The 25,570-nt window shown below is 36.8% G+C and overlaps 2 protein-coding genes across 2 annotated transcripts; both read right to left on the bottom strand.

The window, feature by feature from the left end:
• Positions 1-12,248: 12,248 nt before the first annotated feature.
• On the bottom strand, positions 12,249-16,676 carry LOC114723364 (TMV resistance protein N-like). Its single transcript, XM_028909559.1, has 6 exons — positions 16,174-16,676; positions 15,224-15,408; positions 14,298-14,482; positions 13,821-14,093; positions 12,903-13,727; positions 12,249-12,685 (listed from the first exon to the last, which is right to left on the bottom strand). The coding sequence occupies exons 1-6, from the start codon at positions 16,653-16,655 to the stop codon at positions 12,293-12,295; spliced, it is 2,343 nt and encodes a 780-aa protein (XP_028765392.1). The 5' UTR covers positions 16,656-16,676; the 3' UTR covers positions 12,249-12,292.
• A 4,395-nt stretch (positions 16,677-21,071) lies between these two features.
• LOC114723356 (TMV resistance protein N-like) lies at positions 21,072-24,945 on the bottom strand. Its single transcript, XM_028909552.1, has 6 exons — positions 24,682-24,945; positions 24,461-24,594; positions 22,408-23,518; positions 21,904-22,176; positions 21,372-21,808; positions 21,072-21,249 (listed from the first exon to the last, which is right to left on the bottom strand). The coding sequence occupies exons 1-6, from the start codon at positions 24,943-24,945 to the stop codon at positions 21,072-21,074; spliced, it is 2,397 nt and encodes a 798-aa protein (XP_028765385.1).
• Positions 24,946-25,570: the final 625 nt, after the last annotated feature.

Genomic DNA, 25,570 nt, shown 5'->3' with positions numbered 1-25,570 from the left:
TTTTTTTGGTGATAAAAGGGGTAATCCCAAAATTACATTCTAATGGCACGTGGAGTCCCACGTCCTCCCCTGTCATCGCGAAGAATCTCCCTGATGCCGTTAGGAGGTTGCTCCCAAAGTCCATAGCTTCGCTTGAGATGCAAGCTCATATGTGCTAGCCGATCTGCGCAGCGATTACCTTCTCTGTATATCTGCTGAAATTCCACCCTCCAATCTCTGTTCACCCACTCCATTACTTTCCTCTGAAGGTGTGAGTACCCCACAATAGTGGTTTGCGTTCGCAGTGCTTCTACTATCTGTTTCACATCGCATTCTACTTTGATGAATTTTAAATCCATGCTCCAGCATAGCTGTAGTCCCTCTAGTATCCCAACCGGTTCTGCTTCCACTATATCCATTTCTCCCAGTTTCTTTGAAAATCCTCTTAACCATTCTCCACAATCGCCCCTTATCACTCCTCCGCATCCAGCGACACCCTCGCCTGAGACCGTCCCATCCGTGTTAAGTTTACACCAATTTCTTGGTGGCGGGGCCCAGGAAACCAATGTGATCTCCTCTCTGTTGTCTTGTAGTGCATCGTTCTTTCTTCCAAACTGGTAGTTCTTCAAGACCCTTCAAATTTCTCTAACTCCATTATTCGGTGGTTCATGGTCTGGGTCATGAATTGATGCGTTTCTCTGTCTCCAAATAAACCAGCACGTAACTGCGAAAATATCAGGCCATCTCCGATGTTCGTAGCTTTTCTTCCTGCTAGTCATGTTCATATACAGCCAAGAGTTCCAATCAGCACCGAAAAACTTAACTCGATAGTTAAAAGGCAGGATTTTCCTCCAGATTGCCATTGCATGAGGACAATCTCTTAGCGCATGGAGTATTGACTTGGGTTTATTTTGGAAAATTATGCACGTTCCACTGCTTCCATCCCATCGTTTGGTTACTTCTTTTGTGGCTAGTCTCTTATGCATAACTAACCACATGAAAATTCTAGTGCGTTCTGGTACTCTCAGTTGCTAGACATAATTCCACTGTCTCTGCAGCTGACTTGCTGTTCCCCTCAACCAGTTATACGCCGAGGCTATTGTGAATTCCCCGTCTTTCTCCAGTTTCCATCTTACCTTCTGTCCATCTTCGGATGATTGTTGTTGCACTTGCTCTATGTTCGAGTGGCATCTATCCCACAGTCTGGCCATCCCCTTCCAGAGTCTTGAGTCACTTTTCTTCTCAATTAATCTTCCCTGCTGTGTGTCTCTGTCGCCATATTTTCCTTTCAAGGCTTGAGCCCATAGGTCATTCAGGCTCTTACTGCGCCAAATTAGTTTGCAAAGAAACGCCTCATTCGTAGTCTGGAGAGCTTTTAATCCCAATCCTCTTGAATGCTTTGGATTACACATTTTATCCCATGATATAGCGTGCCATCCTCTTTTACTGTCTTTATCTCCCCATATAAATCGACGCTCCTTCTTCTCCAATTCCTCAAGGATTCCTTTCAGGACATTGAAACATGTGCCTTTTAAAATCTAGTGAAGTCTGTTGCTTTTTTTTTTAATAGATTTATTTCATAGAAAAATTTAATTTTTGATGAGAACAGATAAAAAAATATTAGCTTGAAAGAGCTTTCCAATTCTTTGTAAATTCGATACTCCTCTAAAGAAACTTTTTCTGAACAGTCTGACAGTTTTAGTTTACAAGAAAGCATTAAATTGGAGAACAAAGAACTAGTTTTAAATTGCAAAAACCAAAATCAAAATGAATTAAAGATTATATTAATGTTTTTTTTTAAAACATCACATAATGATGTATATTGGTGTTAAAAACCAAATTAATTATTGAATCAATTGAGATAATGATTCAAGAGTCATTAGGTCAGATCGAGATTAATTCAGATAAGACCAGTAATAATTAAAATAATTTAATTTAATTAAAATATATAGAAATATGCATATATTAATTATGAAAAATATAATACTTAATCTTTGAATGCATACCCAAGTTACAAAGTGTTTATATATGTGCGTTTTTTTTTTTTTTTGGGTCCAAGAGCTTGTAACTTAATTGGCACTGATGCCTCCTCTCACAGAGGAGGTCATGCGTTTTACAAGTGAAGAGTGGAGTTCAGCAATGTTGGATCAAACAAATAGCCATTTCTCAATTGCCAAAGCACCCAACTGCACACCGCAAATATCTGACTCCTTTCATTCCATCTGCCCTTTGACTTAGACAGATTCTGCAGAAACCATTCACAAAGATCAGCTCAAAAAAGTCTCCCCATTCCTGTCTTCCAAGCAACTCATTCCATACTTGCCTTGCTACCACATAATCACGCAACACATGATGAGTGTCTTCGACCTCTGCCCCGTAAACTAGACACCCTGGAGATCTCTTTAAGATTTTACATCTTTTAGCAGAAGTAAGCAAGCCACATTTGCAGCCAACCACAAAAAAACCTGTATACGCCTAGGACCCCTCCATTCCCAGGTCGATTTCACAATTTATCACCCCTCAACCCAATAAAACCTTTCAAAAGTTTATCCATTTTGGCAACAGAGAATTTACCATTCGAACTATTTATCCACTTTACCTCATCACAGCTATCATCTGTGGTTGGTGGCACTATAGCTTGAATTCTCTCCAGAGTCTCGTCTGGCAGTAGGTCCTTCAACATATCCAAGTTCCACTCTCCCCATTCATTCATAAAATCCCTTACTAACATTTCTCCCATCTCATCCCTCCATGCAGTCCTACATTTGTCCTTCGAGACCTTCTTATTCCCAGCCCATCTATCTTCCCAAAACCTGACTCTCTTTCCATTTCTAACTTCCCAACCAACATTTGCCACCATTCTGTCTCATAGTTTTCCCAGCCTCTTCCACACAACTGAATCACTCTGCTTGACACTACAAGACCTTGTTAATTTCGCTTTCCTCCCATACTTAGCATTCAACACTTTTGACACAAGCTTCTCTGGTTTCTCTATCATTTCCCATCCCACTTTGCACAACAATGCATCATTCATCACTGTCAAATCCCTTAGTCCACGTCCACCAACTTCCTTCAGCAAACACAATCTCTTCCAAGCCATCAGATGGATCTTCCGTCTACCATTCCCCCCCCCCCCAAAAAAAAAAAAAATTCCCTCTGCAATTTCTCTATTTGCCGACACACCCTCTACGTATATTTTCATGCAACATGTGGTACACCTGAATTTGGTGTGTGACCGATTGCACTAAGGTTAACCTACCAACCAAAGATAAACAATTTCTTTTCCAACCACTCAACTTCTTCTGCACTTTATCAATCAGAAAACTAAATTTCTGTTTTGAGTTCCTCCCTTCCACTACATTGGCTACCAAAATACCTCCCTATATTCCTAGTTTTTGGCGACCCACAGAAATTAATCAACTAAATAAGCTAGAATTTAGGCTTATAGGCTAGCCCTTATGAAAATAGGTGTCTTATTTATTTAAATAGAACTTGCTATAGACATGAACCCGACCCTATTCTATTTACCAAATAAGTTAGGTTAGACTCAAGTAGATCATGCCGTAGGCTTTTGATGAGAACTTAATCTACTTTCATTCCTATTTATTAGCCATGAGTCAGTGTTTTAAGTTCAACGAGTTAATATTTTTATTACTAAAGTTAACTTTTCAAGTTTAAGAAACTGAAATTGTAATTTTTAAATTTAAAGAATTAAACTGAAACTTGATATAAATTTAAATGATTAAATATATAATTATCCTATAAGCATCGTTGATGAAGAGACTTGAAAAACTTGATTAACAGAAGATACTCTTTTACCACACAGCTTGAAGTTCATAGAACTTACACACCAAGGAACTCATCATTCTGCCCACTTCTTTTTCTTTTTTCTTTTTTTTTTAATTAACAAAAAGACACCTTAACTGATAATCATGTACCTAGGGGGCCAACTAAACAGTCTTCCCTCAGAATGTTAATAAGCTCCACCAGCGGATCAAAGACCACATGAAAACCAGGCAGTGCTTTAAGACCCTTCTTACCAAGGAAGTCAGCGGCCTCATTATTGCAGCTACTATCAATATAGTTAATGTGAACATCCCATTCCTGCTCTAACAGAGACTTCACTTCCCCAATCACGCCACAATCTGCATGCTTATCCTCCTGGCAGCAAGTAATAATAAGCTCAATTACATGCGTCGAGTCCGACTCTATAGGATTAACTCGCCTATAACTTTCATCACAGGCAACCTTAACTGCGTAGGCAAGGCCAAATTTCAGCTGAGAAAGTGTCACCGTCGTTGATATGGTGGATGAAGCCTTTTATGAACTCCGCTTCAGGGTTCCGGATCAAGGCCCCACAAGCATTATTCTATCTGCCCGCTTCTTATCCCATTTTAAGCAGAACATGGTACAAGAAGTCCAAAAGTCTATCCTAGGCTTTGTTCATGAAAGCCAATTCTAGAAGACCACCCTTTTTATTACACAAATAATGGAAAGTCTCATGCACGATAATAATATTGTCTTGATTATGACTCATCACAAAGGTTCCCTGTTGTTCAGAAATGCAACTATCTAGCCGCGCTTTAGACTTATTCACCATAACTTTTGAAGCGATTTTATAAGAAAAATGCTTATGGGTCAAAACTCATTGACCGTGACTGGACTTTTTACTTTTGGAATTGGCACCACATCGATGAGTGTCATTAATTGAATTGAGCTTAAAACCATTTGAAAAGAAATTTTGAACCGACAGGTATGCCTGATCCCCTATTATCACCCAGCTATTTTCGTAGAAGCTCCCCATGAAGCCATCTGATCCAGGCGCTTTTGTTCCTCCCACTTCATAAACATTCATTGATGATTTCTGGAGTTATAGCTTCATCCACCCCCTCCAAAACTTCAGAAAAATCTGTGTGACTTGATGAGTAGAAAAGTCTTCCATAAAAATCTTCAAAAGCCCTTGCAATTTCCTCTTCTACTGTCTCCAACCATCATCAGTCCTCAACTTCACAATCTTATTTCTGATCTTCTCTGAATTGTCGCATATTTGGGGGCGGGGGTGCGTTTTCTGTCCGATAAAGTTCTTCCTACTGCCAAAGCTAATTGATTTTATTTTTCAGATCTGCCTCTTCCCTTGCGATGTTATCATTCCAAGCACCATTGATTAAGTCTTGCAACTTCCTCGTCAATTTACTAATCCATCAAAGCTGATGAATTACCGAATTCCTTTCTATGACAATTAAATCGTGCTCGCATGATATTACATGAGCAGAGACGTCATACAACAGAGAAAAATTCACTAGCTAGGAGGATGATATGATGGGTAGTGAGGCATTCACTTCAAATTTTTATTTTTATATTTTTTGTCTGAGTATACTAGGTCACTTGGACTTTGAGAATAATCCCTATCGGGTCAAAAATATTAAAGTTAAAAACCTCTTAACAAGTGTGTTTTTCAGAATTTCAACTTGTGTTCTCCTCTTTATAAGAATGAGACCACTTAACATCTCAACTAACAGCTTGTTGGTAATTTTTTGTTTACATTGCTGAAGGATATTAAGATACTTTCATTAATTTACATAAACTCATGCTACGATCCACATTTACATTTGAGCATACGGGACAAATAGAACAGCAGTACTTTAATTATACCCATGGCTGCCTTTGTGATCCATCAGAAACTGAAGCAGAGAGCAAACCCAATACATATCTATCCACCTATCTTTGTGATCCTTTCATGTATGGACCATTCCTAGGTCTAGTATTTTTTTAACACTATCCTTTTCAGTGTTCTGTGTAAATTTTTGCAGAACAAATATTGAAACAAAGTCAACATGTCGGAGGAGTAAAGTGAGATAAAAGGGAAATTTGAATGGAAACTAAACCATGGTTTCAAAAGTACCTTTATGGTTTACAAAGGGGGTGTTTGGCAATCTGAGTAAAAGCACTTCTGAGGCCCAAACCATGGTTTGGGTAAACTGATTGCCAAACACCCTGGTTTTTTGTAAAACCATGGGTTTAGGCAAAACCTTGGTTTTGCAAAGCCAAACCATGGTTTCACGGTAAGCTACCATTTTTTGCTTCTGAAGATAAAAAAATAATCGTTGCAGCAATAATGAGTGCTGTCAGAGGCTCCCAACGGTGAAGGAAAACATTTTTTTTCTTGTCATGTTCTCCCATTCTGCCTATTCTCAGCTTGCATCCACCGTCCCATATTCTGAAATTCAACTGAGCATTTGTGCCACCGGTGAGTTACGTTGCCCTTTCTGAAATTCGACCAAACTTGTTGCCACTAGTGAGTTGTCGTCGTCCCTTCCTAGATTCGACTGAAGTTGTTGCCACTAGTGCGTTGCCGTCAGCCCCTCTGAAACTCGAGTCAACTTGTTGCCACCGGTGAGTTGCGTTGCCCCTTCTAAAATTCCACCGCACTTGTTGCCACTGATGAGTTGTTGTCGTCCCTTCCAAGATTCAACCAAGGTTGTTGCCACCGGTGCGTTGCCATCGCCCCTTCTAAAACTCGAGTCGACTTGCTGCCATCGGTGAGGTCGTTGAGGTCATGAATTTCGACATTGGTAAGGAGTTGGCTTGCCAAAACAAGATCGCGCATTGGGTTGCCCGATCCATCCATCCATTTCCTTCTTCTTCGGTGTTCAGTTCGTTCGGTCATCGTTTGCTGAGGTCGCCGTGTCTAGTTTTGTCGATCAGATCCAGCGTTTTAGCTAAGCTCTCTCCTCTTCTTCGGTGTTCGCTTGCTTAGTTGACGCCGATTGAGTTGGTTTTTGTTGGCTTGATTTTGTTTCATGGTAATCGTGTGTGTGTATGTGTAGGAGTATGGGAAAAATCTTGGTTGTGACTGGTTGTGGCTTCGTGTGTGTGTGTGAGAGAGAGAGAGACAGAGCATTCGTGCGTGTTGATCAAATCCGAGTTTTGGACACAGCGCATTGGTTTTTGGTTGTGAATGCTTGTGCTGTTGAAGTCGTTCTTATTTTTTGATCTTATTTTCCTTTTGGTGGATTTGATTTCGAAGACAGAACACTTGAATTTTTCTCTTTTGTGCTTGATGGTTGCTTTTTCAATGTTCTAGTGGTTAACCAAAATATGTTTGGGATTTTGATTGTTGGTTGTAGTCAAATTTGGTCCATTAACCAAAAAGAATTCCCCTAAATGCTGGAAAAAAAAAGTCATTATTAATTTTGGGATTTCGATTATTAATGAGACCTGGTTTTTGTGAAAAAAAGAAAGTCATTATTTGTGGTTTATTGGAGACAGAGGATATGTTATTTTGACCTGAATGTTGTACTTCAATTAACTTGACATGAATGGTATAGAACATGTGGCTATACTTGTTAAATACCATACCTATTATATCATATCTCCGAACTGAATGGCATGCTTTATAGGTTGAACTTGTGATAACTGAAGTGTTGTAATTGGTCTATCTCATAATGAGTAAACAAAATAGAAAAGCTTCGTGGGATACAAGAACCACATAGGTCTTTATTGACCTATGCATTGAAGAAGTTGAAAAAGGAGGAAGAAAAGGAACTAGCTTGACAAAGCCTGCTTGGGCAAGTCTTGGGGACAACTTCACTGCAAAGACTGGGAGAATCTATATGAAAATCCAATTTAAGAACAAATTTGACTCTCTACAAAAGGAGTGGCAATTATGGGATAGGCTGCTCTGTGAGACAGGTCTGGGGTGGGATGCTAAAAGGAATACTGTTAGTGCCCCTGATAATTGGTGGGAGAAGAAAATAGTGATAATCATTTAACTTTATTTGGGCTTGCATTTTCTCTGATGTTAAAGTTTTTTGTATAATGTATAATATTTTTGGTGTTGAATGCGCAGGAAGTTCCAGGCTACGAGAAATTTAGAGAAAGAGGGCTTCAATTTCGAGCTAAATTGACTCAACTCTTTGGGTCTGTAGCTGCAATTGGACCACAGTCATAGGCACCTTCTTCCATGACACTTTCAAGCAAAGAAGTTCCTGAAAATGATATGGAAGAAGGGTCTGGAGATAGTGATGAAATTTTGGGGGCACCAACTAGCATAAGCAGGGAGTTTAATTTGGTCACATTCAATGACAATAGTGGAGGAAGTGGAGGCAACACTGGGATGAGATAGGAAACCATTCGTGGGGGTAGAAGCACAGGTGGCGGTCGACCTAGTAACTCATTAGAGGTTAGAAAAAAGGGTGAATCCATGAAGAAGAAACCCACAACTACTATGAAAATAGCGGATGCACTAAGCAGGATAGCTCAAGCAAATGAAAATGATTCTTAGCGTGAACATGAAGAGATTTCAGAAGCACTTGCTAGGAAGCTAGAAGAAGAAGCACATGCTTATGAGACATCAATTGCAGGAGTCATGGAGCACCTTAATGAAGTTGATGAAGTTGTTGATGATCCTGATCTGTTTGGCCGGTGCACAACACTCCTTATAGACAAGCCAGCTACAAGGGAGATGTATGTGGCTCTGAAGAACAAGAGGGAAAAACTCCTGATCTTCTTGAAGCATGCAACTAAGGATTGAGACTTCATTTGTGCTGCTTATTATAGTATTTGACTACTTTTTGTGTTGCTTAGAAGATGATTGTGATAATTTGTATATATTTTTAGGAATGATGTAACCAGCACTATTGTATTATGTGACTACTAAATTTCTGTAGGAATTAAACAACTTATTTTCTTGTTAAGTGTTTAGTAATTTCATATCAGGGTTTCTGAATTTTATGTCTATGTGCACAGGACAAGACAAAAAATGGCTAATGAAATTAAAATTGTGGAAAAAAGTATCATAAATGACGAAATAAACATGTTAATCAAGTTGCAGTAGCAGTTGGTGGATACACTTCTCTTCATTTGTGTAAAGAGCCCCAGCATAGAAGTATTTATACAAGCAAGGCATGGGTAAGGGATGTTTTACAAGGACATTCTATCCGTTGTTATAACATGTTTAGGATGGAAAGGGAAGTGTTCTTTAGTCTTTGCACAGAATTGCAACAACACGGTCTAAGGAAAACTAGAGATGTTGGGATACATGAAATGGTTGCAATGTTTGTAAATACCATTGGCCATGCGCTAAATAGTAGGATGCAACAAGAAAGATTTCAGCATTCAGGGAGACAATTAGTAGACATTTCCATAATGTCTTATTAGCATGCTATAGACTTGCTATGTCCAATATCAAACCAAAAGATCCAACATTTTAGCATTTGCATACAAAAATACGGCCCGGTGGTCGATACTGGCCCTTTTTCAAATATGCTATTGGAGCAATTGATGGAACACATATTTCATGCATTGTTGATGTAATTGAGCAAACAAAATTTATTAACCGAAAAGGAAGAGTGATGCAAAATGTAATGGTGGTTTGCGATTGGGACATGTGCTTCACTTTTGTATTGGTCGGATGGGAAGGTAGTGCGCATAATGCTCGTATATTTGACCATGCCCTCACAACTCCTTCTATGAACTTTCCCCATCCGCCTTAAGGTGTATTTTAAATTGCTACAATTTATTTATGCTTAACTGTTAGAAAACACAGTTTATTGACACCAATCATATATTTCATGTAGGCAAATGTTATTTGGTGGATGCTGGCTATCCGACACCCATGGGATACCTTGGTCCCTACAGACGTGAACGCTACCATCTCCCTGATTTGCGAAGGTTATCTGTACTTGAAAATGAGAATGAGGCGTTCAATTATTTGCACTTAAGTCTACGGAGCACTATTGAAAAAACTTTTGGAGTTTGGAAGAGTAAGTTTGCAATTTTAGGAAACATGCCGAGCTATGACTTTCCAACGTAGGTTCAAATTGTTTGTGCAACGATGGCCATACATAACTTCATTAGATCAACATCCATTTCTGATCCTGGTTTCATTCAGTTTGAACAAGAAGGTTCTTATGCAGAAGAAAATAATACTCCCTACGTTCCTTATTATAAGAGACATTTGATGCTTATGGCATGTTCCTATATATAAGAGACACTTAAAAGTTGTCTCTACTTTTTTGTATTGATTTTCTATTTTACTCATATTGATTGTCTCCAATTCACACTCTCTCTCCCTCCCACTTCTCTTTCTTTCAATAATTTAATTGTTCTCTCTCATGCTCTCTCTCCTTATTAATGAGGGCATTTTTGGAAAAAAGATTATATTTTTTACACATTGATTGTTCTTAACTAATTTTAACTACTTTTTTGATCAACGTAATTCGGTTATTCGTCTCTTATAATAAGGAACGGAGGGAGTAATGATGATGGAGTTGGATCTTCACATATAACTTCATCAATAGAATCTTCATCTCACATGGATCGGCTTCGTGACTCCACAAGAGATCAAATTGTTCACTATATACAAGAATAGTCATGTCCTTTTTATTTTCTTTTTTCTTTTCTGATAATGTAATGTGTTGTTAAAAAAAAAACTACTTGGACAAATATATTTCGTTGCAACCTCTATTATTAAGACAATTAATATGAAATTTTTTTGTGGTTATTTAATTTTGTGAAAAAAAATTATGGGATTTCATCTTTAAAATTTTTAAGAAATAATAATATTTCTTTTTGGAAAAATAAATCATTTTCCTAAAAACATATTTAATTATTTTATTAATATATATACACATTAATTTTTTATTATTTATATTATTTATGTCTTATTTATTATGTTGCCAAAATATATATTATTAACAAATTTATTACTTCAAATAAACATATATTATGAAATATATCTTACATGTAATTATCACTTAAACTTATGTCTTTTTTAGTAATTTCTACATATCAAAAGGTACTTCTGATAACAATTATCCAAACACTCTTATTTTATCAGAATAACTTTTTCAAAAAATCTATTCTTTTAAAATCTATTTTTTCCAGAATCTATTCTCTAAACTATGGTTTTGCCTTATCCAAACACCTCTGAAATAAATATATAGAGGAATTTGTCTCGTTTTGCAAAAAAGCACTTCTGAGAAGCATTTTTAAGGATTGCTAAACACGCCTAAGAACACGTTGAGGAAGTTATCTGATGCAGGAGTTATCTTGGAGGACCACAATGGAATTTTACTTACTGTTTGATTATAATCTTCAAAGATAAATTTAGGTTCCTTTTTTCACAACTAAATAAGGACACCTGCATCATTCGTTTACCGTCTTGACAGGGCCCCCACCATGTGCAGCCACCTCTTTCCTTCATCCATCAAACCTTCAACAGTGATTTTTGTACGACCTTATCAACCGGCATCACTAGGTGGAAATAATTTTTGTAAGCAGAAATTCCATAGTTGAATTTGTTATCTCCACAATTTAGTTTCTTTATATTCTTGTTGAATTTCAGAGATGACCATGTTCTGAGTTATGATTGAGTAAGGGAATTATTTGTCAATTTTCCTGACAGCAATCAAAATTCCTTGCATCTTAATGGATGCATTGCACGAGATCCTTAGTCCACACACAGTACATGCAGATTACAGAATCAATCTGACTGTTATTTATGATTGTTATTCTAGGAGGCTGTTTCACAAATGAGCATAAAAAGCCACATTTGCATTTAAACTGAAAATTATTTGGAACTTTGCTGCAAGGTCAAGGTTTCTTATTCTACTCTGTTCTGTGAAAAACCTGCTTTGAAGATGATAAGTCTTGTTCAGAAACATGTTTCTTGAGTTTTATGGCTTATCACTTGCAGTTTTAGGAAGCTGACCTTTCTTAAAGAATTACTCTTTTTTTATTTTCCATGTTTATGGTGAAACAAAGACTTCAAATTGGTTTCACTCAAAATTAAAGAATCTGGACTCCCAACATTTACATTGTAATTAATTAAGGAAAATGATCCTCAGATAACATCGTTGGAATGGAAAGCTTTTCATTGGGGAAAATTTTTTTTTTTAAAACAACAATAATCTTTTGATAGTCCAGCTCACCCAACCAAGACTCTTCGTACCAAACTGTCGGACACCCTCCATTGTCCAACATTAATGACAGATTTTAAAAGGCAAAATGAGAGTTAGGGTCAGGTTTTGCACAATAATGACAGATAATAACCCTAGAGCTTGAAAATGCCAATTAATTACCAAGGTTTAGGAAAATTCTATGAACCAAAAAGCTCTAGTTGACCTGTAAAAAGCTGGTTTTAAGTCTCTAGCAATTGGCAGCTTTAAATTTTACGTTCTCAAGTATCATTATCTTGTTTAAGAAGGTCGTAATTGTCATTTTTCCTATCTAAAAGTTGCCGCTACATCAGAAGTACTGAGGCCATATTACAAACCGAAATAAGTTCTGCTACAATTATTTCAATAACTTGTCACATAGAACCATCATAAATCAAGTATGCTACAATCTTCTTCACAGGGAATTGAGGCCCAATACTTAAAATAAGCTCCACTTGATCACCAGGTTGAATACTTGAAATGATACTTTGCCATTTCGCATCTTCATGGAAAGTTGCCGAGTCTCCCTTACATTGTTTAACATAAGCCTTCGTGTAGTTAATTATCAAAACATTTATGAAAAATTGAGGCCTTGTGTTATCCATAGAAGAAGAATACGCAACATTCAGAAGCATCGCTTTCAAGTGACACCCTATGACTTGAGGTGCCTTAAAAATTACTGAGCGTCCTTCGCCCTTGTAGATGAACCAGTCCGGATACTGATCACCAGGGAGGTTAGAATCATCCCACCCGCCGCAACTCGATCCCTATAGATGTGGCCCAGAAAAGGGAAAATAAAATACGACTCCCTTCTTATAACATGCTCATTAGACTTGTGGGAAGTAATATTGCATTCGTAAGGTAAGTACTGTTCGTTAATGAAACTATAGATTTCTCATGCATGCAATATTGATATGAGTTGGGTACTCCAGAAAACCAACATTTCCAAACATGATGGTGGTAGAAAAGAAAACAAAGACAAACCTGTAGTATTTTGTCTCTCAGCAAGTCTACCTTGTAGCTCTCTGCCATTTGAATTAAAAGAGAAGGGAGGAAATCTGCCGATGTTGCATTGTGAACTTGATCATGACCGTCAAATGATGTAGAAGCTTCCCCGGATCTGCTTGGTGCGGATTCCAAGTCCATGAAGTTTGTCCCATACAAGGCATCCATAAGTCTTGCCATTTCTCCATTGAATCGAGACTGTGATCGGCATTCCTCCCACATACCTTGAAGCTTGGCAAGATCGCCCAGAAATGGAGATAGGCCAAGAAATCTGCCATTCTGTATAACAGAAAAAACTAGAGATGACATGCTCAGCAAAAATTCTTCACTGCTGGACTGGGGAATATTGGTGGGTGACATCCAAGACCATATGAGAGAAGGAAATACATCTTGTGCTCTTCCTTCGCGGCCTGGGAAAGATACATATCCATGCTTAAGCGCTTCCAATCTTGCTAAGGCCTTGGGTATTACTGTTATGGCAGTATGATCCGCCTTTAGTACTGTCATCGATTCCATCTGCTCAATATCTTCTTCTAAATGGTCAATCAATGAACAACCAGAAAGAACGAGAGTTCTTAATGATTTCAACTTGTAGATGCTTCTAGGAAGAACCCTCAGGCATTTGCAGTCTTTTAGATTTACCAAAATAATTTTTTTCAAATCTCCAATGCTTTGGTGAATTAACACTAAGCTCGGACAATCTTTCAGCACTAGCTTTTCAAGGTTTGGTAGGTTTGTAAAATCAGGAGTTTGTCTCAAGTGAGGTGAATGGCTGAGAATAAGAATTGTCAAATATGGCAACAACTGCAAAAAATGAAGTTCAATGTGATAAATTAATCCAAATTATAATATTGATGGCTTAAAACATTTGAAAAGGGAGGAAAGACAAATTCATACTTGGGGCTTCTTCCAAACTAGCCTGAGGTTGCTGTATTTAAAGTCAACAACAACTAAGCTTTTCTGGTGCAAGCTGTCAGGTATGGATTTTAAAGGAAATCCATGCCAACAAAGCCACCTTAGCTTATTGGAAAGATGCCTATAATCTCCTTCAAGATTTACATATTCTAGTTGGAGCAATCTGAGTTTTCTCATTGCCTTGAATGCTTTAGAATCAATCTCACACACTTCATGGGGCTTCTTTAGGGATATGCCCTCAATAACTTTTGTTGCCTGTTAAAACATATGTAAAAATGTTACAGAAAGAAGTCCCTTTACCATAAAAATTTTAAGAAAAGGGGTATGAAACCTGCAAGTTGGAGCAGTAAAAAAGAAAAAAAGAAAAAAAGAAACTACCTAACTTTGCGAAAAAAACATATGTATATTCTTTGACATCAAAGCCTGCAAAAGAAAATAGGACATGAAAGAAATTCTTACCGTATTTTGCATTAACACTTCAGTTACGTCCTCTTGAAACCACAATCTACTACGATCCTCAGGGTCCTTTCGAGGGCTTCCGCAAATGATTTCTCTTCCCATATTACGTAATAAGTCATGCATTTCAAGCCTATTGTTGTTCCTATTAACATTTATCAGGCTTCGCTCAATCAGGGTTGTTATTCCTATTTTTGCATTAAATCCACATCCATTTAATATATGCATTCCATAGTTTCTATCCTTATTGATAAAAAAGCAACAAATATCAAGAAATATATTCTTCTCCATATCATCCTTTAAACCATCAAAACTTATTTTTAACTTTGCTTGTATCTTATCATTCGGAATCCTTTCTAATTTGAGCAACACATCCTCCCATTCTTCAATTTCTCTGTCAACCAAGTAAGAACCAAGCACTTCAAGAGCTAGAGGAAGTCCACCACAGTAAGCAACTACATTTTCAGAAAGTTCTATGAAGTTTTCAAGGGGAGCTTCTTGCTTAAAGGCATACCAACTGAAAAGCTCGAGCGACTCAATTTCATTCATTGTTCTCATTCTATACTTGTGGTCAGCTTTAATGACACTAAGTAGATGTAGATCTCTAGTTGTTATGACTATTATACTCCTTGGACAAAACCATTCAAGACTTCCACATAATGCATTCAGCTGATTGACACTATCCACATCATCAAATACAACAAATGCTTTTATGTTGGGAAATCGTTCCTGAATTATTCTTTTCCCTCTATCAATATTAGGTACTTTGAAAACTTCTGTATTAATGATATCAAAAATGAGTTGCTTTTGCAAATTAACTTGGCCATTAGCATGTTCTGAATTTTCTCTTATATTTGCAAGAAAACTTCTTGCTTTTCCAAACTCACGACCAATTATGTTGTAAAAGGCTTTGGCAACAGTAGTTTTACCAACGCCTCCCATCCCCCAGAGGCCGATGATAAGAGCTTTTCTAAATCTCTTTGTTGACAATTTACTAGCCAGTTGCTGAACTCGAGACTCTATTCCCACTGGATGCTTAGCAACAAACAATTGTCCAGCATCTACTTTCTCTAAAACATACTTCACAATGGTATCAACCAGCTGAACGTCAGACCTGTCAATAATAAATGTCCGTTAAACAATATAATCAGCCACATAAATAGCATCATTATCAGAAATAAAACCGACAAGACTTGCTTTTAAACAGGAAGAATTTTAGTGGGCCATTAAGAATAAGAGATAGACCAATCTAGCCATTAAATATGTATATGCATCGCAGGAAAACTTTCAAATGTTGGACCCGAACAGGAGAAGGCTTCAAAAGAAGGCCAATGGCACAAGGAGGCTATTGAGCTCCGTTAACACTCTTTTTTGACCAGCGAGCTCTGTTTACACTCAGTTTTTAAGTCTACATCTACTTTTAATCGAACCCTCGTCTGCTCATATTTAGCACAGAATTACAGGGTTATATTAGGATTAAATATTTCTCCGTGGCCTCAAGAGCAGAACAGAAAACACAAGTATAATAATTTCCCCAACATTTTCAACTGTGCGATGAATTTACAGCTATAACTTTTAAAACTCACATAAATTTACCCTAAAAATAAAAATAAATTTCACAAACTGCGTTTGATTTTTTTTTTTTTTAAATGCACAAATTTTACTTTTATTTTCTAGACATATATAGCCTATGTTTAACATATATAAAAAAATTATAAACGATTTCGAATTTTTACTAAATTATATAATTTTTTCCATTGAATTCCATTTTAATTTTAAAAATAAAATTATGCAGGCATTTTGAGTTTGACCCATCGTTATTTGACTCATGTCCTCCCTTTTTTTCGGCCTTAATCAGAGCGGGTTTGGAATACATTACCGATCTGCTGTGGAATCAAACCCAGAAAGATTGCTGATTTCCGTGAGTGCCTGCCTCCAGCGCAACACCCGGCGATCACCTTCCCCTCCCAACCTCTGCTCGTGTCGTTCCATCGCTTCACCATATGTGCCTCTCTGATGACGAACATCAGACGGATTTATGTTATAGAATATGGGAACAACCACCTGAGCTGCAGATCTTCGACACTCCATTATGTTCACCAGTTCATCCAGACACCATCTGGAAGATGCATAATCTGGAGACAAAATTACCAACGCAATTCGTGATCTTTCAATTGCTTGCAATAATGAGGGAGAGATCTCTTCTCCCCTTTCAAGCTCTTCATCGTCCCTGAAAACATGAATTCCTGACTGTTTTAGAGCGCTATAAAGATGACCAGTCAAATTGCGACGAGTGTCTTGGCCTCTAAAACTCAAGAACACGTCGTAAGTCTGGGAAGAACTAGAAGAAGAAGAAGCCATGGCTTATTGAGGGAATCAGAGAAGAGGGCAGCAAACGCTTCAACGGATTGATCACAATTCGTCACGAGATATAGAATATCGATATGGCATCCACGGCAGTGAGACACCAAGTCTGAATAAAAACAAGTCAGTCAATCATAATTTTTTTTTTTTTGGGTCGCCAAAAGTCGGTCATTTATAATTGGGTTAAGTTTTTGTTTAGGCTTTCTTTGGAAATCAAGCTACCGAAAACACTATTGTAATCAGCTATAGTTTTATGCTTTGTCGTCGAGGGATCCAAAGTTAACCACAATTACTTAATACTCCTCCGGTCCTAATTATAAGACCTAATTGACTTATTTGAGGAGATTAAGGAAGTAAGTTAAGTTGGTTATTTATAATAAATAAGTGTTGTCATTCCTAAAATATCCTTGCTAATTAAGTATATTGGCTAAAACTATCATTATTAGAAGGATTATCTTGAAAAAAATGCATAAATATAAGAGACAAAATGGATTGGGGTCTTATAATTAGGACCAAATAAAATGTCAAATGGGGTCTTATAATAAGGACCGGAAGAGTACTTCAATTCAATTAAATATATCATATTGTAGTGATCTCATAGTTAGGCTAGCTGTACAAATTATTTTATGCTATCCACTGGCATCGCAGTTGTGTTGCGCCAGCTCGGAGTCCACGTGCATGTGGGGCCTCTCACTCTCTCAATCAGCGACATGTTTATTTTCATTTTAACTTTCTTTTCATTATTTTAGGTTGTGAGAAAATACTTTGCTCAATATATTGATTTTAAAATAAAATACAAAAAATAATTTCATTTTGATTTTACTTTAATCCTTGATTTGATGGTGTCATTTTTTTAATATTGGAGTTCAATTTTTTATGAAATTAGTTTAAAAATTGACTAAAAATCAAATAAGATTGTCTTTGTAAATGTTATACATTTTCTCTCTCCTATCTTTTCAGCCCCACTATCTAAACACAATGAGGGATGATATTATCTATCTGCTTTCTAGTTTCTCCTCCCCAAATTTTCTCTCCGTCCGCCTAAACAAACTTAGTATTATTTTCTTGACATGGCTCCCAACATATGAAGCCACCTCATTCCTTCAATAACCTGCCACGCTTAGAATCATCATAAATCAAGTATTATCTTCTCCACAAGAAATTGAGGCCCAATATTAAAATAAGCTCCACTGATAGCCCACAGCAAATTGTAATTCTTCTTTCTTTTTTCAAGCAAAAAAAATAGAAAATTATATTGAAACACAAGTCCAGAGCATAAAGCAGTAATAGAAGTCAAAAGACAAACAAAAAAAAACACTAAATAAAACAGTACTAACAAAACAATCATACATTATCACAAACTCCTGCTCGATCTGAATTCTGAATCCAATAAAGTTCGAAAAAGGGATTTATCTAATATGAAGATTGTCTCATTTATTGATTCATTAATAGTAGAATCCAGAGCTGTACCCATAGTCAAACATTCATCATCAAAGCAGACTGACAGAGGAATTGAACCGCATATTTTATTAGCACATCTCTTCTTGCTTCAGATAGGAATTTCTTTTGCCATCCTTAATCCCCCCCCCCCCCAAAAAGAAGAACAAAAAAAAAAACAAAAACCTTATCAACAACAAAGTCCAAAGCTTGAGGCCATATAGCTTCCCAGAGCATCCACCAAATCTATCTGAAAGTTCTGTCCAATTTCTTCTTTTAACCCACAGGCATGCCTGATTTCTTATCATTTTTCAGCTGCTTTGGAAGAAGTTCCCTGTGAAGCCATAAGGTCCAGGCCCTTGAGTTCCTCCCATTTAATGAACAGAAGCCTTAACTTCATCAATAGACGCTCTATCCTCAACAATTCATTGATTTCTGGTCTGAAAAATCTCTGCTACGTGATGAGGTGTAAAGGCCTTCCATTAAAATCTTCAAAAACCATTGCAATTCCCCGTTCTGTCTCCAACCAGTTATCATCATCAGCCTTCATCAACTGCACAATATTATTTCTGCATCTTCTCCTAATTGTACTCATATGGGGGGAAAAAGAAAAAAAAAGAAGAAGGTATTTTCAGCCCAATGAAGTTCTTCCTGCTGCCGACGCTTATCGCTTTTATTTTTCAAATCAGCCACTTCCCTTGCAATGTTATCATTCCTAGGACCTCGTCAATTTACCAATCAAATCATGCTCGCATTACATTGCATGAGCAGAGACACCATAGAACAAAGAAAAATTTATTAAGGGGGATTATATGATGGGTAGTGAGGCATTTACTTGAAAATTTTAATTTACAATGCTGAAGGAGGATTATATGATGGGTAGTGAGGTATAATTAAGATACACTTTAATTAATTTATATAAACTCGTATCGTGATTCACGTTTATGCTTGAGCGGAAGGAACAGATAGAACAGCAGTGCTTTAATTATACCTATGGCCGCCTTTGTGATCCATCAGAACCTAAAACAGATAGCAAACTCTATCCATTTCTATCTATCTTTGTGATCCTTTTATGTACGGGCCATTCCAAGGTGTAATATTTGTTTTTGCATTATCCTTTCAGTGTTCTGTGTAAATTTTTGCAGAACAAATATTGAAATAAAGTCAACCTCTCAGAACAGTAAGGTGAAACAAGAAGTCGTTGAGGAGCTTATCTGATACAGGAGTTATCTTGGAGGACCAAAATGGAATTTTACTTATTGTTTGATCATAATCTTCAAATATAAATTTAGGTTCCTTTTTTCACAGCTAAATAAGGACGCCTGCATCATTCTTTTATCGTCATGATAGGGCCCCCCACATATGAAGCCACCTCTTTCTTTCATCGATCAAAGCTTCAACAGTATTTTTGTACGACCTTATCAACTGGCATCTTCAGGCAAAAATGATTTTTGTAGGCAGAAATGAAATAGTTGAATTTCTTATCTCCAAAATTTTATTTTCGTTATATGATTGTTGAATTTCAGAGATGGTGAAAGCCAAGTTCTCAGTTATGATTGAGATAGGGAATTATTTGTCAATTTTTCTGACAGCAATCAAAATTCTTTGTATCTTAATGGGGTAGTGCATGAGATCCTTAGTCCTCACACAAGAGATACAGATTACAGGATCAATCTGACTGTTAGTTGTGATTATTATTTTAAGAAGCTGTCTCACAAATTAGCATAAAAATTACATGTGCATTTAAATTATAGCTTATTTGGAATTTGTGGTGCAGGGTCACGGTTTCTTATTCTCCCCTGTTTCCTGAAAAACCTTTTGAAGATGAGAAGTCTTGTTCAGAAACATGTTTCCTGAGTATTATGGCTTGTCACATGCAGTTTTAGGAAGCTGACTTTTCTTAAAGAATTAGTTCCTTCTTAATTTCCGTTTTTATTTTCCATGTTTATGGTGAATACAAAAACTTCAAATAGGTTTCATCGAAAATTAAAGAATCTGGACTCCCAACGTTTCAAATTGTAAAAATCTTTGTTTGGGATCTGTGGCAATTGGCAACTTTAAATTTTGGGTCCTCAAGTATCATTATCTTGCTTAAGAAGGTCGCAATTGTCATTTTCCATATCTAAAAGTTGCCGCTGCATCAGAAATACTGAGGCTATATTACAGACCGAAATCAGTTTTTGCGACAATTAGGTCAATAACCTACGACGCTTAGAACCATCATAAATCAAGTATGCTGCAATCTTCTTCACAGGGAATTGAGGCCCAATATATAAAACAAGCTCCACCAGATCACCAGGTTGAACACTTGAAATGATACTTTGCCATTCCGTGTCTTCATGGAAAGTTGCCGAGTCTCCCTTGCAGTGTTTAACATAAGCCTTCGTGTAGTTAATGATCAGAACATTGATGATGAGAAATCGAGGGCTTCTGTTATCCATGAAAGAAGAATACACAACATTGAGAAGCATCGCTTTCAAGTGACAACCTATGACTTGAGGCACCTTAAAAATTACAGAATGTCCTTCACCTTTGTAGATGAACCAATCAGGATACTGATCACCAGGTAGGTGAGAACCACCCCACCCACCATTATTCCATCCCTATATATTGCATCAACACAGGAATCAAGAGCTTGTATTTAGGTACTTATACAATGATGTGGCCCAAAAAAGGGAAAATAAAATATCGACTCCCTTCATTTTCACATACTCATTAGGCTTGTGGGAAGTAATAATGCATCTGTCCGGTAATAGTGTTCGTTAATGAAACTATAGAATTTTCATGCATGTAAGAAATATTGATGTAAGTTAGGTTCTTCAGATAACTCATATTTCCAAACATGATTGGGGGTAGAAAAGAGAACAAAGACAAACCTGTAGTATTCTGTCTTTCAATATGTCTATTTTGCTGCTCTCTCTCATTTGAATTAAAAGAGAATAGAAGGAATCCGCTGGTCTTGCATTGTTAACTTGATCACGACCGACAGATGATGCAGAAGCTCCCACGTATGAGAACTGTGATGTGCTTGGCGTGGATTCCAATTCCACGAAGTTTGTCCCATACAGGGCATCCAAAAGTCTCGTCATTTCTCCATTGGATCGAGACTGTGATCGGCATTCCTCCCACATACCTCGAAGCTTGGCAAGATAGCCTAGAAATGGAGATAGGCCATGAAAGCCGTCATTCTGTACAACAGAAAAAACTAGAGATGACATCCTCAGCAAAAATGCTTCACTGCTGGACTGGGGAATATCGGTCGGTGACATCCAAGACCATATGAGAGAAGGAAATACATCTTGTGCTCTTCCTTTAAGGCCTGGGAAAGATACATATCCATGCTTAAGCGCTTCCAATCTTACTAATGACTTGGGTACTACTGTTATGGCAGTATTATCTGCCTCTAGTACCGTCATGGATTCCATCTGCTCAATATCTTCTTCCAAATGGTCAAGCAACGAACAACCAGAAAGAATGAGAGTTTTTACTGATTTCAACTTGTAGATGCTTCTAGGAAGAACCCTTAGGCACTTGCAGTCTTCTAGATTTACCAAAATGATTTTTTTTAGATCTCCAATGCTTTGGTGAACTATCTTCAAGCTCGGACAATCTTTCAGTACTAGCTTTTCAAGATTTGGCAGGTTTGTAAAATCAGGAGTTTGTCTCAAATAAGGTGAGTGACTGAGAATGAGGATTGTCAAACACTGCAACAACTGCAAAAAAATGAAGTTTCATGTGAAAAATTAATCAAATTATAATACTAACGTCTTAAAACATTTGGCAAGTGTGGGGAAAGACAAATTCATACTTGGGGCTTCTTCCAAACTAGCCTGAGGTTGCTGTATTTAAAGTCAATAGCAACTAAGTTTTTCTGATACAAGCTGTCAGGTATAGATTTTAAAGGAAATCCAGGCCAACAAAGCCACCTTAGCTTATTGGAAAGATGCCTATAATCTCCTTCAAGATTTACATACTCTAATTGGAGCAATCTGAGTTTTCTCATTGCCTTGAATGCCTTAGCATCAATCTCACATACTTCATGGGGCTTCTTTAAGGATATGCCCTCAATAACTTTTGTTCCCTGTTAAAACATACAACAAAAATTTTACAAGAAGAAGTATTCACCATTTGCTAAGAGAAAGACAATACATAAATTATACATGATGCTTATGACAAAGGGAATATGGAACTCGTAAATTGAAGCAACAAAAAAGAAGAAAGTACATAACTCTTGTTTTCTAGTGAAAAGACAACGCATGTTCTTTGACATTAGGGCTTGCAAAAGAAAATAAGACATGAAAGAAATTCTTACCGTGTTTTGCATTAACACTTCAGTTACATCCTCCTGAAACCACAATCTACTGCGATCCTCGAGGTCCTTTCGTGGGCTTCCACAAATGATTTCTCTTCCCATATCACGTAATAAGTCATGCATTTCAAGCTTGTTATTCTTCCTATTAAAATTTACTAGGCATCGCTCAATGAGGGTTGTTATTCCGATTTTTGCGTTAAATCCACATCCATTTAATATATGCGTCGCATAGTTTCTATCCTTATTGATAAAGAAGCAACATATGTCAAGAAATATATTCTTCTCCATATCATCCTTTAATCCATCAAAACTTATTTTTAACTTTGCTTGTATCTCATCATTTGGAATCCTTTCTAGTTTGGACAGCACATCCTCCCATTCTTCAATTTCTCTATCAAACAAATAAGACCCAAGGACTTCAAGAGCTAGAGGAAGTCCTCCGCAATAAGCAACTACATTTTTAGAAAGTTCTATGAAGTTTTCAAGGGGGGCTTTTTGTTTAAAGGCATGCCAACTGAAAAGCTCGAGTGACTCAATTTCATTCATTGTTTCCATTTTATACTTGTGATCAGCTCTAATGACACTAAGCAGATGCAGATCTCTAGTTGTTATGACTATTATACTCCCAGGACAAAACCATTCAAGACTTCCACATAAAGCGTTTAGCTGATTGACACTATCCACATCATCCAATACAATAAATGCTTTTATGTGGGGAAGTCTTTCTTGAAGTATCTTTATCCCTCTATCAATGTTAGGTATCTTGAAAACTTCTGTATTAATGATATCAGAAATGAGTTGCTCTTGCAAATTAACTAGGTCATTAGAATGCTTTGAGTTTTCTCTTATCTGCGCAAGAAAACTTCTTGCTCTTCTAAATGTACGACCAATTGTATTGTAAAAGGCTTTGGCAACAGTAGTTTTGCCAACGCCTCCCATCCCCCAGAGGCCAATGATAAGAGCCTTTGTTAATGTCTTTTTTGACAATTTACTTGTCAGTTTCCGAACTTGAGACTCTATTCCTACTGGACGCTCAGCAACAAACAATTGTCCAGCATCTACTTTCTCTAAAACATCCTTCACAATGGTATCAAGCAGCTCAACTTCAGACCTGTCAATAATAAATGTCCGTGAAACAATATGATCAGCCACATAAATAGCATCATTATCAGAAATAAAACCGATAAGACTTACTTTTAAACAAAAGAATTTTAGCGGACCATTAAGAATAAGAGATGGACCAATTTAGCTATTAAATATGTATATGCATCATAGGAAGAACTTTCAAGCGTTGGATAAATCGCTGGGCATTAATTTCTGGAACCGAACAGAAGGCTTCAAAAGGAGGCCGATGGCACAAGGAGGCTATTGGAGCTTTGTTATCACTCAGTTTTTAACTCGTCATATATTTTTAATTGGACCCTCGTCTGCTCATATTTAGCACAGAATTACAGTATTATATTAGAATTAGTTATTTGTCCAAAATATTAGAATTAAATATTTGTCCGTGGCTGCAAGAGCAAAACAGGCAACGTAATTATAATAAGTAGTCCAACATTTTCAAGTGCACGATGAATTTATAGCGATAACTTTTAAAACTCACATAAATTTATTGTAAAATAAGAATAAATTATACAAACTGCGTTTATTTTTTTTAAATGCATAAATTTTACTTTTATTTTCTAGACATATATAGCCTTTGTTTAACCTATGTAAGAAAAATATAAAAGACTTCTAATTTTACTAAGTTATATAATTTTTTTCTATTGAATTCTTTTTCCTTTTAAAAAATAAAATGGTTAATACAAACTTTTCCCTTCAAGTCTACCTATATGGTTTCTTTTCATTTAAAATATTGATATTTATAATTTAATAAAAATTCGGACTATAACTAAAATGTATGATTTGAAATTTGAAGAACTAGAAAGCAAAAATTATATTAACCTTAAAATAAAATTGTGAAAGCATTCTGAGTTTGACACATCGTAATTTCCTTTTCCTTCTTTCTTTTTTTTTTTTTTCCTTTTATGAGAGCTAGTTTGGAATTCGTTACCGAAATGTTCCGGAATCAAACCCGGAAAGGTTGCTGATTTCCGTGAGAGCCTGCCTCCACCGCAGTACCCGGCAACCACCGCCCCCTCCCAACCTTAGCTCGTGTCGTTTCATCGCTTCACCATATGTACCTGTCTGTTTACGAACTTGAGACGGATCTGTGTTATAGAATATGGGAATAACCACCTAAGCTGCGGATCTTCGACACTCCATTATGTTCACCAGTTCATCCAGACACCATCTGGAAGATGCATAATCTGGAGACAAAATTACCAACGCAATTCGTGATCGTTCAATTGCTTGCAATAGTGAGGCAGAGATCTCTTCTCCCCTCTCAACTCCTTCATCGTCCATGAAAGCATGGATCCCTGACCGCCCTAGAGCGCTATAAAGCTCAGAAGTAAAACCGGCACGAGTGTCTTCGCCTCTAAAACTCAAGAACAAGTCGTAAGTCCAGGAAGAACTAGAAGAAGAAGAAGAAGCCATGGCTTATTGAGGGAATCAGGCAGGAGGCCAATCAATAAAACGCTTCAACGGATCGATCACAATTCATCACAGGAGTTTGACTTCATGATTGATTCCTTTATTAGTCACCCACGTCTGAATATTTTTCGCACAAACAAGTCAGTCAATTATTACTGTTTTCGGTCCCCAGAAGTCAGGCTTACCGTATCGTATCTTTCCTATTTCGCTTTTGGGCTTATTCTCTCCCATTGATATTTTTAAAGGGCAGGGAATACGGGACCATTGACAATGATGGTGGCTTAAGATTAGGCAATACTGGTTTTTTTTTTTTTTAAAAAAAAAAGCTGTGATAATAATGAGTTTGACAGTACAGGTGAATTATCATAATGATTGAAAACATGATATAAGTTTTTTTTTGTCAAAATTTTATATAGGATATAAAATGTAGTAATATAATTATAATAATTGATAAAATTGGAAAAAAAAGAAAAAAAGAATATCAATTACCCGCAAGGTTATGATTTTGACAGTGCTGGGGTTTCAACCTGTATTATCACATCTACCTTTTTCACAGATAAGTGGGCTTCTGAAATATAAGTTACATTTTTTCCTTACATATTATTACATTTAATCATCTTTAACCAGC

The sequence above is a fragment of the Neltuma alba genome, unplaced genomic scaffold (genome assembly GCF_004799145.2).
Source record: "Neltuma alba isolate B1F8T4 unplaced genomic scaffold, ASM479914v2 tig00012135_pilon, whole genome shotgun sequence".
In the NCBI taxonomy this organism is placed as follows: Eukaryota; Viridiplantae; Streptophyta; class Magnoliopsida; order Fabales; family Fabaceae; genus Neltuma; species Neltuma alba.
Note: the sequence above shows the minus strand (reverse complement) of the source record. Positions and strands in the feature narration are given on the sequence as shown.

Bases quoted from the DNA above. Each gene is read 5' to 3' on its own strand.
- LOC114723356 (XM_028909552.1), bottom strand. From the start codon at position 24,945: ATGGCTTCTTCTTCTTCTTCTAGTTCTTCCTGGACTTACGACTTGTTC. The intron at 24,595-24,681 runs GTGAACATAATG...GTTCGTAAACAG, and splicing joins GATGGTGTCTGGATGAACTG to ACAGGTACATATGGTGAAGC. The intron at 23,519-24,460 runs GTAACGAATTCC...TATTATTGACAG, and splicing joins TTTGATTCCGGAACATTTCG to GTCTGAAGTTGAGCTGCTTG.
- LOC114723364 (XM_028909559.1), bottom strand. From the start codon at position 16,655: ATGGCTTCTTCTTCTTCTAGTTCTTCCCAGACTTACGACGTGTTCTTG. The intron at 15,409-16,173 runs GTAATGTATTCC...TATTATTGACAG, and splicing joins TTTGATTCCACAGCAGATCG to GTCTGACGTTCAGCTGGTTG. The intron at 13,728-13,820 runs GTATGAATTTGT...CATTTTTTGCAG, and splicing joins TAGTTTGGAAGAAGCCCCAA to TTGTTGCCATATTTGACAAT.